The sequence below is a fragment of the Stegodyphus dumicola genome, chromosome X2, assembly GCF_044657685.1.
Source record: "Stegodyphus dumicola isolate Sdum_Otavi_A_Nest chromosome X2, ASM4465768v1".
Lineage (NCBI taxonomy): Eukaryota > Metazoa > Arthropoda > Arachnida > Araneae > Eresidae > Stegodyphus > Stegodyphus dumicola.
Genome location: NC_140781.1, coordinates 129,778,134 through 129,790,929, shown reverse-complemented (window position 1 = coordinate 129,790,929; position 12,796 = coordinate 129,778,134). Strand labels below are relative to the sequence as shown.

General features: G+C 33.8%; 1 protein-coding gene across 3 annotated transcripts in view; it reads left to right on the top strand.

Annotated features, from left to right (window-relative positions):
- The window catches only part of LOC118190041 (armadillo-like helical domain-containing protein 3), a 168,445-nt gene that overhangs the window by 78,420 nt on the left and 77,229 nt on the right, over positions 1–12,796 (top strand). For all 3 annotated transcript variants that reach the window (XR_004758349.2, XM_035360729.2, XM_035360730.2), the window contains exons 13-14: positions 3,459–3,511; positions 10,297–10,372. Coding sequence is in view for 2 of the 3 variants with exons in the window: in XM_035360729.2 (XP_035216620.1) it covers positions 3,459–3,511; positions 10,297–10,372 (129 nt within the window). In the remaining variant the exon portion in view is untranslated. The remainder of the gene's footprint in view (positions 1–3,458; positions 3,512–10,296; positions 10,373–12,796) is intronic.

Here is a 12,796-nt window from a genome sequence, read left to right as displayed (position 1 = left end):
AAAGTCTGCTGAAAGTTCCATAACAGGAAACAATCTCCAAAATGAGGACAACGTTTTTGCAGCATATGGTGGTGGGCCTTTTTTTTTTATTCCGGCTATTTTGGAATCTTCTGGCTCAATTTCGTAGGTATTTTATAGTTCCTTGGCTAAAAATTTATATTTTGATGCATTTATTTTTAATCCTGTTTTATTTAGAAGAGAAAACGCCTACCATAATTTCCGGAAGAAACGCCGCAGCGTTTACGTGTTTAAAACTTAAATTTTCAGCGGGTGCGGCATTTAGGTGCACTAAAAATAAAATATTTCCAATGATGGCCATTGTACATAGTTTGGATGGCCTTGTCATTGTGCATAGACTGGTGCTGTTCCCACACAAAAGACCACTCAGTTGCTTTTTGCGAACGTTATTTTGTTTACATTCTTTCTCTTGAACGGACCTATATGCCTTATTCACCCTAAATACGAGTAGAACAATAACATTCTTTCCCCTTTCAAATCAACGTTCTCATCAGTTTGAATAGTCTCTCTCCTCTGCTATTCGATGAATCTTCCAGGACCCATCCTCTCCCCACCCCTGCCTTTTCTGCAATTTTTTTCAAAGGCGGACACGACTCCACCTGCCTCGCAATAACGAACTCTGACATATTTCCCCTTCAGCATGAATGGATTTTTCTTGGCATTCTGCCAAATACAGATCCCATCAGTTTGGGTACAAGTACTTGTTGGATAGTTTTTAAGTAAGAAGGGAGCGGAAAATTTTTTGAAAATGTCTCTAAACAGCACAGAAGCTATACATTTCTTACCTTTAATTTATTTTTGAGTTATGGTTTCATTTCTTGAAGTGTGGTGTTTGCTCTGGTGACCTTTGTATTTTCTCAAATTGATGAAGCAGGAAATGTGAGTAAATTTGTTCTAAAAATATCATTGTGGAATTTCTGCCAACAAAAATTACTGTAGGTTTCACTGATGGTCGCATTGTGTCCACGGTACATCGAAATCCCTGCCTGGCACTTACTGGTGCATTGGATCCTGTGATGTTGAGGGGGCAGGACTTAAAGTTGAATTTTCTTGAGGTATGGCCCTTACGTTTGTTCAGGTACCACTATAAAGTATAGAACTATTCTTTGCAATCATTAAACTGTAGCTTAACTTTAAAGAGACTGGCAATGAATTATCGCTAAGTCTAAAATAACAACTGAAACTTCAAAATGCTGTAAAAGACCCTGTTATTAAAAACTATTAAGAACAGGAAGCACACTTGGTGCTTACAAATCAGACAGCCCCTTGTCGTAATACAACTTAAAATAACATTCTTTCATATGTAAAATTTAAATTAAATAATATAGTAGCTGAAGGCTGTGCAGTTTCGTTGAACAAGGAGTTGGCTCAACATAACCGGTGTGGAGGTTCAGTATGGTGATTATAATGAAAATACAGAAATACTAAGATTTCAGACTTTTAAATGAGCTGAAACTTGTTTTTTGATTTCAACTAGAAGGAATCAAAGCCAGGAATTTATCAGCATCTCCTTGTCTGCACCTCATACCATTTAATGAAATAATTCATATTCCCTTTAGTTTTGTTAACTTGACTGCAATACTTTTGGAGAATTTGGATGATTTTTTAAAACACTAAATTTTAAATCTACTTGAAAGGAGCCTTAATTCCTCTTCCCCAAATGGAACCAAAGAAAATATTGTTAGAAGATGGCTTAATTTTTGTACTTTTTTAAAACTTCCTTCTGTTTTCCTATTCTGTGGAGACCTTCAATCAAAATTAGGATGGAGCTCAGACATAGAGCCCACTTATACTTTGCCGAAATCAAGTAATCTAATTAATCCAATCAACTCCCTTTACCACTGTCTTTGTACTGGAAGGGGAAAGACAATTCTGCCACATGAGTAACTAGAGAATGGGGAAATTGCATTCTGCTGTTATCTCACATGGCAAGAAGAACAACAATCACATTATTGAATTAATCAAGAATGGGAAAGTTTACCAGTTTCTCTTTCTTCTGTTAATGGTCGGGAATAGATGATGTTAGTGCATCATTACTTGTTTAGAATTTAGCTAGTATAGTATTCTACAAAAAGGTACCAGGCTTTACTATATTATTTCTTTCCCTTTCTTTATTACATATTTCTGTGTGCTAAGTGACAACATCTTGTATTTGCGTATTGTTATTCTTTCCTGTTTGTGTTCCACTCAACATTCATTTGATTAATTTAGTTATTTTATCCCTTGAATATAAAGATAGTAACCAAAAGTTGTTTAAATCGATCCCAGATGATAAAATAATTCTTTTTAAATTACAAATATAACATTTTTGCAGTCATCTTGTCCCTCTCATTTCGATTAATTTTCTTGTGACAAAAATTGTCTGAGGTAGTTAATCCCAAAGTTTGCTTTTTTTTTTTTTTTTTTTTTTTTTTTTTGAGAAAGAGGGATTTTTTTAGTGCAAGAAATTAATTGCCATCACTTTTCTTGATGGATTTGTTAAAAAATAAAAGGTAATTTGAAGTTCTTTTTTTTTTTTTCTAAGTAATATTCATTTTGATGTAATTTTTAGATTTGCTGAATGTAGTATGCCAAAAGAACTTTCATACAAATGATTTGTTTTAAATGTTAATAATACTCACATGTAGTTTTATTACTATTAGGGTTTAACTGTCATACAAGAAAGTCGTTGTACATGAAATGTTTTTTAATTCATCCGAACTATGTTATGTGCCAATACTGGATGCCTGCCACTGTTTTGCAGAATATGAATTCTGTAAGATTCTATGAAATCTCCACTTTGAAAAAATTCCATTGATTGAAATGTTTCATGGCAGTCTGTATATTAGTGTCTGTTACTTAATCTGTCAACATAAGAAACCTTTTCTTAAAGTGATATTTCATTTTTAGCTACATGCAGATTTAAATATTTAGATCTTCAGTTTGTGTACGAGTCCTAAATTTTCTTGAAATATAAACTCATACTTTAAAGTTAAGTACCTTGATTGATTTTTGTCAGACGGCAGTTAACTTTTCCTGTTTCATTTTTTTTTTTTTTTTTTTTTTTTAGAATGAAAATAAATGCTTACTAAATAAAACTATACTAGAAGGGGATCATATGAAAAGTTAAGCATCATAATCTTTACAAAATTGACTTTTTTATTTTAAATATATCGAAACATGAACAGTTGTCTTATTAAAAATATTTCTGTAAGTGGAAGCATGCATCTAAGGCTAATAGTTGTGAAAATAAGGCTGCATAAGGGCATCTGCGGACATGTTAGTTTCTTAATGTTTCTTTCTTGACATGCAACATTTTAGATTTAATAATTTACATGGACTTGGCTTATTATAACCAGGGTGCACAATATATATTTTTGTGTGTTTGTATGAGAGGGAGGGAGAGTTTGTTTTTGTTTCATTAATAATGGTAATTTTTGTTTCTTTTTTCTTTCTTTTAGGTTGAAAGTATGTTTGTGTCAGAAGAAAGTGAATCTGATAGGTTTAATATCAAGTATGGATCCTTAAATCTAAGAAGTCATTTAATTCTATTTTAGATTTATAGAGAAATTAAGATTATTAATATGATATGCTATTAGTATTACATAGCTGCGAACTCTCCCAATTTTTCTTCACATATTCTGTTCTTCGAAGATCACTGAATTTCCTGGTTTTTAAATTTCAACACTTTTAAAAATAAATTTTATATGGCTGAATTCATAATAATCTACTGGAGACATCACTAGGAATTATGTTTTAGATCAATATAAGTACATTTACAATGTACATAGCTTGATGGCATTAATTTTCAAGTAGAATCAGGTATGCTATGTATTTGCAGGTAGTTAACATATATTTTTCAATTACTAGCTCACATGTTTACTTTTTGTACATTGCATTATAAAGATATGAATGTAGTTAAGAGCATTTTATGGCTGTTTTAAAAGATCGTATTGGTAATTTATAATTGTAAAAAAAATTATTGCATTTAATAATACACTAAAATATGACCACATGACTAGCAGATAGAAATCTGCAATCAACATTAAAGTGCTTTGTCAAATGCATATTTCTTTCTGTGAGCATATAAAAGTTTTTTGCATGACAAAAAGCAGTATAATGCTTATAACTAGTGTTATTAATAATTCAGTAAATGACATGAAAAATACAGTGATGGAAGAGTTTTTTTTTTTTTTTTTTGGGTGCCCGTGATAATTGTTTTTGCATTGAGCTAAATTTGTTCTGTTATACAGTGTGTTTCCGAATTCAACCAGCAAATTCAGAAAAATGAAAGTATACATCAAGAGGATATAAAATAACTGTAGAACATGGAGTTGCAAACCATATTTAGTATTTGAAAATTGCAAAAATAGATGTCGAGAGGACAGTGAGTCTCACAAAGAGAAAGGCCAAACAAATGTGAAGATTACAATCGCTCGGGCTGGGAAGAAGAAACATTTTCATATGCAGACTTCCAATGCGTGTGCGAAAAATAACAGCAGCAGTCGAAAAGAAGAAACCCTCTCGTATGCAAATTTTCTATGTGTATGGGAAAAATAAAAGCAACCAGCAAGTATTAATTAGTGGACATTGCAGAATTCAAGGGTGTTAAACTTCATTTGCAAATAACTTGTCAGAGTGTATGAATGAGGAATATGCAGATATGCATCTGATTAACGGCTGAGCAGATGGCAGCGGATGCCTAGCACAGAGGATGTGCCAAAAGCAGTAACCTGAGGAGCCATTGCCCACACGCCACCTTCACGAACAACAAATGATGATTACAGGAGCCAGAATGGCACAATACTGGCATGAAAATGTGGTTCATGCATAATTGTGCACCAGCATATGTCGTGATTGTGGTGCATAATCTCCTCGATGCTACATATCCCAAGAAGTGGATTGGACACGGCGGACCTATTGCTTGGCCTCCATACTACCCTGACCTCATTCCTTAAGGGGCCACCTGTAGTCGGTTGTTTATCAGACACCTTTGCATACACTGGAGGATCTGACCGCATGGATCAGACTTGCTTCAGAAGACATTCCTAGCACACCGAGTATGTTCAAATACTTCCGGCAATCCTTTATCCATCGATGTTGGCTGTGCAATGATGCTCACAGCCACAGCTTCAAACAATTCCTATAAAACTGTCCTGTTATCTCTTTTCTGACATTGAACTGTGATGCACTGCAATCCTGCTTTATGTCAAATAAATTTTTTCTACCACTGAAACATTTGCAATTTTCACTCACTAAATATGGTTTGCAACTCCATGCTCTACAGTAAATTTTATCCTCTTGATGTGTAGTATTATCCAGACTGACAGTGTGTATATGACTATGGTTAAATCACTCAGATGTCTTTTTGATTTTGTTTTCAATGGGCTGGGGGATTTTGGAACATTAGTATGTGATGCAGGAACAAGTCTAGTTTGTAATGGTCCTTAGCATGAATAACCAGACAAATCTTCCATGTATGAGCTTAAGCCCGCATACTTAAGGCAATATATTTTGGTAAGATTAAACAATTTTTTATACATTCAGGTGGTACGCAAGGTCAAAATTTGATATTAGAAGTGTTACGTATTATTTGAAAATTTGGAGTAAGTTGTAATGACTGAAATTTCAATGAGCAGTTTAAGTCTTCATAAAGGCATTTCAACTCATTATACATGGCTTGTGAGTAAGTAATAAGAGTGAAATCCAGTGACATATTCACATCAGTATTTTGAATACATGAGAGAGTATCTGCGACAACATTGCCAGAACCAGATAATATGCCAGATGTCTGTACTTAATTGAACTATGTAATTTAAATGCCTAATTTGTTGTGGGGAAGCAGAATTTGATTTGAAGTGAATGCATAAGTTAGGGGTCTGTAGTCAGTAAATTTAGTGAAAGATTGACTTTGAGGTTTTATCTGAAATATTTTGTAGATGTGTCAATGGTGAGTTACTGTCATATGTACTGTTTTTTTTGTTCAGTGGGAGAGAGCTTTTATGAGAAAAATGAGAAAGACTTGTTGTTAAGTGTGTTGAACATTTAAGACAGCTCTGATGGAGGTGTAAAAGCTTTGACCATAACACTGAACTTTTAACTAATAACTCAAAGCTGCAGCACTAATAAGATCATGGTTACATTTTTCAAATGCTTTATTAAGTTGGTTGTTCCAAGGAACACCAGCTTTCTCATTTTTGTCTGAATAGAGCAAAGAAGCTAGGCTCTCAGCTTAGTTTATGATAGCTAAAGACCATCTAAGCTTGATTATGGTAGTAGGTTTTGGGAAATCAGTGTTTGTTTTTCATTTTCTTTTACAGGGGTTTTAGTCCAGAGACTGTGAAAAGGTAGGCTAAGAAGAAAGCTGATGGCTTTCTGAGTATGCATTTGTTAAGATTCAAAGTTAGACTGTGTTTATTCGAACGACTATGTACTTGACAGAGATTGGTATGTTTTTTGCTAGCTGATGCAATAAGGATATCATCAAAATATGTGATACAAAAATCCAATCAAAATAAAACTTTGTGTATAAAACATTGGCAACTCTGGCCTGAGTTACATAAACTCAATGACATGGCCAGAAATTCAAAAGGACTAAAAGTTGTGGCGACAGCAGTTTTTTGGGTTGTGATCAGGGTTAACAAGCATCTGAAGATAAGCGCAGGGTTAATCAAAGGTTGAAAATATGGATTTGTTGGAGAAAAATTCGAGTAACAGTCTTGAATGTGGGGGGGGGAGGCTCATGACCATCGGGAATTGTGATGGCATTTAAGCAGCAATAATCGCCGCGAGGCCACCAGTAACAATTTGCTTTCCAAACCATATGCAGGGGAACCTGCCCGAAGACTTTTTGAAAGACTAATTATGTCTTTTGACATGAGAAATTCAAACTCTAGAGTCATCATTCTGTTGGCCAGCACTGCAGTGGCAGACTCCTTCACTTGTGTTATCTTGTTGACGAATGTGTGACTTAGTTAGCATTATATTTACCCAGACTTTGCACATTTCTATTCTCCCGTGGTTGATTGGGGGGGGTTAGCCTCCTCGAATGGCCTCCTGGGTTGGGACATTTAACTGTGTATGGCTTCATTTATAAGCTGGGTCTAGGTGCCTCTTCTCCCTGGCCCAGTGTCTACTGCAGAGATGTGTCTTATGTCTATTTTTACTTCTACTACTTTAATTAAATTATAAAATATATTAGTTAAGCACATATACACCGATAACAAAAATAAACATCAAATACAAGTCGCTCAATGCAATCAAAAAATAATCACAGACAGGAATCCCAGCTGGTATTGCATAAATAGAGTGAGGACAGTTTGGTGCTTCATTAAAGGCTGCCAGAGTTGAAATGTCAAGGGTCAGTCACAAAGTATCTCCCTTACTAGATGAAAGGGAGAGAACTTATTCCGTCATCTTTGGGCATGGCTGCTACTTAAAAGAATTCTCCAGAATCTCATGATTCTTTTTGTAGCTACAGCAAAATTCTGCTCTGTTCTAGAGGGACGATAAACATGCCAAAGTAAAATATACAATTAATCAAAGCAGTAATCTTGTGTTTAGTGTAGTTTTTAAGCAAGAGTCTACTAATTTTGATGGCCAACTGGTAGAGATCCTTCATCATCAAGAACAAAGAAATTCTGCAATGTAGAGAGGAGCCACAGCCATATTACCTGAACTGGATTTCCTTGAAGCTTTTCACATTCACAAAAATTTATTTTGTTTAGTTAATGATTTTAATTCCATTTTAGTTCTCCCTAATGCTTTTAACATTATATTAACTTAATTTTCCATCTTATGATTTCTTTGGACAGATGGTGCTACCTTCTAGTTTGCTTTTGGTATAAATATTTCTGTGGCTTCTACCTTCATTGCAAAATTTCTTTGCTCCTGATGAAGAAGGACCTTTGCCCCCAACGTTCATAGAATCTTCGTTAAAATCTATGCCAAATGCAAGGTTCTTGCTTTGCCTAGTTGAGTGTTCTGTTATATTCTGTCGAGTATACTTTAGTGGCAGTAATTTTTTCCTCATGATCATTGTATTACATATTTTCAAGTAGAATTATTTATGCATCTAACTAAATTAGCTAACTGCAGATCTCTCCTTTTTAATCAAGGTATTGTCTTTCTGATGAAATTTTTCTTATAATGAGTAAATTAATTTTAAACTTCTAAAATTTAATAATTTTCATAGGCTAGGTACTTAAATAAATTGCTTAGAAGTATCTATGTTTTTGTCTAAAATAATCTTAACTTGGTATATCATTATGAGCACTGAATATGGACCTATTTCTGCAAATGAAAGTTTGACTGAAATATGCGTTGCAACAAATGAACACTGCCACTCCTCAGTCTAGCTGGGGGGGGGGATTTGTATTTATACACTGGTGTGCAAAACTTAAGCAACAGCAGGGTTTTTTGCCTTAGCTCACGAGAAATCAACTGAGAGACATGAAATGCAGAAATGAAGGAGAGTATTATGTACGTAAAGGATGATGAAAGCATCGGAGCTGAAAAAGGAATATAATGCGTACGGTATGGAATCAAACAAAAGCAAGCTTTATTGAATGCATAGCATCGTGACTCATGATTGTCTATCCAAGAGGAAGAACAACAAGCAGATGTTCCTTAATATGGGATATGCCCTACCCTCACTGCAATGGTTGCTTCGCACCATCTCCACATACTCAGAACCAGCTGGTGCAACATTTCTTGCGGTAGGAGTGCCCATTCCTCAATCAGCATTTGTTTGAGTTGTTGGGTGTTCTCTGGAGGATGTAAGCGAGCTGCAATGTGTCTTCCCAAAGCATTCCGCACATGTTCGATGGGATTTAAATCTAAGGAGTACGCTGGCCAATACATTCGAGTGATATCTTCACTTTCCAGTAGCTCCTTAACAGCAAGAGTCGATGTGGCCGTGCATTGTCATTCATAAAAATAAAGTCTGGGCCAATGGCACCTCGGAACAGAAGCACATGGGGAAGGAGTATCTTCTCACAATAGCGATCCCTGGTTACAGACCCTCTGTCGAAAACGTGGAGCTCAGTTCTCCCGTTGAACATAATGCCTCCCCAGTCTAGAACTCCAGGACCACCATTACGGTGTCTTTCCCTGATGTTACTGGGATAAAACCGCGTCTCGACCTCTCTCCAAATCAAAACGTGTTGAGAATCACTTCTGGTACTGAACCGACTCTCATCCGTAAAGAGGACACGACTTCATTGATCAGTTGTCCAGTTTTTGTGCTCTCTGCACCACTGTAAACGGTGGCGTCAGTGGCCAACTTTCAACAGGAGGCAGCGTTCAGGACGGCGGGCGAATAGGCCCCCTTTGTGAAGGCATCTGGCCTCAGTAAACTGCGACACTTGTCGCCCCGTTGCTGTACAAAGTTGCTGAGCAATGGCGCTTGCTAACTGCTGTCGGCCTCTTTTCGCCTGCAGGATGATATATTGGTCATCCCCTGCAGTTGTCCTCGGGCGACCACCACCAGCCTTTCTAACAGCTGTACCTGTGGTTTGGAACGCTTTCCGAGCTCGTGAAATTACACTTTTGTTGATTCCGAACTCTGCAGCTACACTGGTGACAGTATGCTCCTCCTCCAGCTTTCCGATCATTCTTCCACATGTGAAGTCGTCCAGGTGATTTCTTCTAGCCATATTTCATGAACTGACTCACTGGCACTTGCAGCAAATATGTTGAATTGTGTCTCCGTCCTTCCTTTTATTCTACTGTTGAGCTGCACGCGCCAACATCACGCATTTTGTGTACGCTCATGTCGCCTCTGACGTTTCGTTCCTGATATTTGCATACGCATGACATTTCTACTGACTTATGTGTTCATTGTACTGATCTCCAGACCTCCTTTTCTGCAATTTCATGGCTATCTACTAAATTTTTACATTGTTCCTTAAGTTTTGCACACCAGTTTATGTATTGGAAGAAGCTGAACAGTTATTCTTTATGATCAATAAATAAACTTAGCACTGTATTCTAGGTATTATATCATAAAATTTTCCCATTATTTTGTTCTGAAGTGAAAGTTTTTATAATCCATTATAATAGGCATTAGTAAGATGATAAATATTAATGTGTATTACTCTTAATGTTTTGTATTTCTGAATGGTAGAGTTAAGTTTCTTTGAATCTCAATAAAATAAATGCATGATCATTAGGCTGCTTTTTATTTACATTTTACTACATTCCTGTGTCTTAATTTATGTTATAGTTTTGTGTTGTTTAAAACTTTTGTGTTCCTATTCTATGCAACTCTGGAAGTTCTTACTTTAATATTTTAAATAGGGCAAATAATGCAGTGTTATTAGCATTATATGAGGCTGTCCACTTGAACCGAAATTTCCTTATAACTCTTACACACGTAAGTTTCCTTTTCTTCTTGTTTAAAATTTTGTTTTTCTATTTCAGGTCACATATTTTATAGAGATCTTTTATCATTGTGAAATAATATCTGAATAATTAGTGGTATATTGGAAATTGGTATTTCTGCAACAAGTAAATATAACATTCATTAAATTAACAGAATTAGGCATGCAGAATTCAGTTATCTTTTTTTATGTCTTGTTTTGATGGAAATAAAATTTAAATTCTGCCGACATAAAAGTTTCCAGCTAAATTTAACTCTGAGGAAATATACTTATTTAAAACAAAGTAGTTAAATGTATACATTTTAAATGTAACTTATAATCAAACTTTCAAACCTACTTTGATTTGCAAGATGTGCTAAGAAAGTGCTTCATGTGCTACAAATGTGCTAGATACAAATTCTGTGTGTTAAAATGTCCAGAATAAAAATTAATTAGCATCTGAAGTGCGTAAACACATTTTCTGTTTTGTTCTTCCCCTCCACCCACCAAAAAAAAAAAAAATCTTGAATTTTATAACTTTTTCACATCTTGCATTTCTAGAATTCAAGAACTCATTTTATATGCTCTTCATTGTATTATTCTTTCATGTGACTTTCAATTTTTATAAAATAATGTACAATGTGCAAATATCTCAAACTTATGTATTTTAATTATTCAGGAGGATTATATATTTTCAGTATCTATTTGTCTAGCTCTGTACCAAAAGAGATGCTTTTTTTGTGGTTATTTTTAACTGAGTATATATAAACATAAATAACATATTTACTCACATATTCCCTTCATTTATTTCTCCTCAGTATTTTTAGCATATGATTTTGAAATTATTGATTTGTGTTAGCAGTATAAAATGTATGTACAGATAAAGGAATAACTATGCTATCTAAATAAAAGGATTATTGAAACAAATAACCATAATTCACTACTGTGAAATACAGTAATATTAGTATTTCTATTCAATTATTCATTTTAATGTTTTTTCTTCATTTAAGCCTTCCTTTCAAAAATTATGTATGCCATGTAATTTTCTTTCAGATTTCAAGAGACAAAATATGTAAAAGAAAGGGGGGGAACTATACAAGTACATATACCATTGTGCTCTCTAATATTCATAGTTTAAATAAAAATGTCTTTTTTGGTCTAGGTGAATAATCTACCTGCATTTTTTAATGTAATGCTTATCCTTAATGGCCTTACCTGCATATACAGTTTGAGGCAAAGCTAGGAAAGGACCTGGCTTCAACTGGCAATATTTCAATAACAATTTTTGAGTGTGTCTTTTATTTTGTATTTTGATAATCTTAAAATAAAATAAAGTAGTCATTTGTTAATTTGTTATATATCAAAATAAATCTATAGTAATAAATTTTATTCATTTACTGTATGATTTATTGCTGTTTTTTAAATCATATATCTCTAAAATCTGATTTGTTGCACTTTCTTTTGATGTAAATTTACCTGTTGCTGTATGGGTAATTATGGTTTCAATAATAATAAAGGTAATTTAAAACCAAATATTAATTATTTACTTTTTTGAAGGTTTTCAATATTTTTGAATATATTTTTTAGATAATTATTGAGTGTATATTTAAAGGAATTTGCTTTATTTAAGAACCCTGAGCTAAATATTCATCAGTATTTTTATAATGTTAAAGAAATTGCTTCCCATTCATTATGAAGTTAGATTTGAATATGTTTAACTTCAGTTACATTTCATGATATTGAAAAATGTTATTACTAGTTATCGATGTTTATAAGAAATGAATATAATTTATGTCAAATGACCTTTTTTGTTATTATTATATGTGTTCCAATTATCATACTCATATTTCCTCATTGTATGGAGTATGGAACAGTAATTTGTAAATCAGTTTTATATTGAAATGAAGTATTGTAATAAAATGTATTGTAACACAATTTATATTGTAACACAATATAAATTGTGTTACAATAAGCATGGAACTGATTTTTTTTTTTTTTTTTTTTTTTTTTTTTTTTTTTTTTTAAATCTTTGAACTCAGAATAGAGGAGCAATTCAAATAATTGAAACTATGTAGAATTACTTTTGGTTCAAGGATTTCTACTGTGGTTGTATTAATTAGTAGCATCCACTAAATACATAAAAAATAATTCATATCTATAGATGACAGATTGCTTAAAATTCCTGAAATGCTTAAAAGCAGCATCTTTCTGTAGATATATTTGATTCTGATGTTTCTGTAATCCTGTTGCACTTATAGTTATCGTATAGGACTTAAAAAACTTTCCAAGTTGTAGTTTTGTCATTGAAAACAAAACAAAGTCACGGGAGTCTGAAAATTCAAGTGAATAAAAAGTAGGCATTATTTTTCTGAAAGCTAAAAACTATTGCTTGGATTTTTTGCAGTTGATGCATTATGCTACAACTAATTGTTATTATG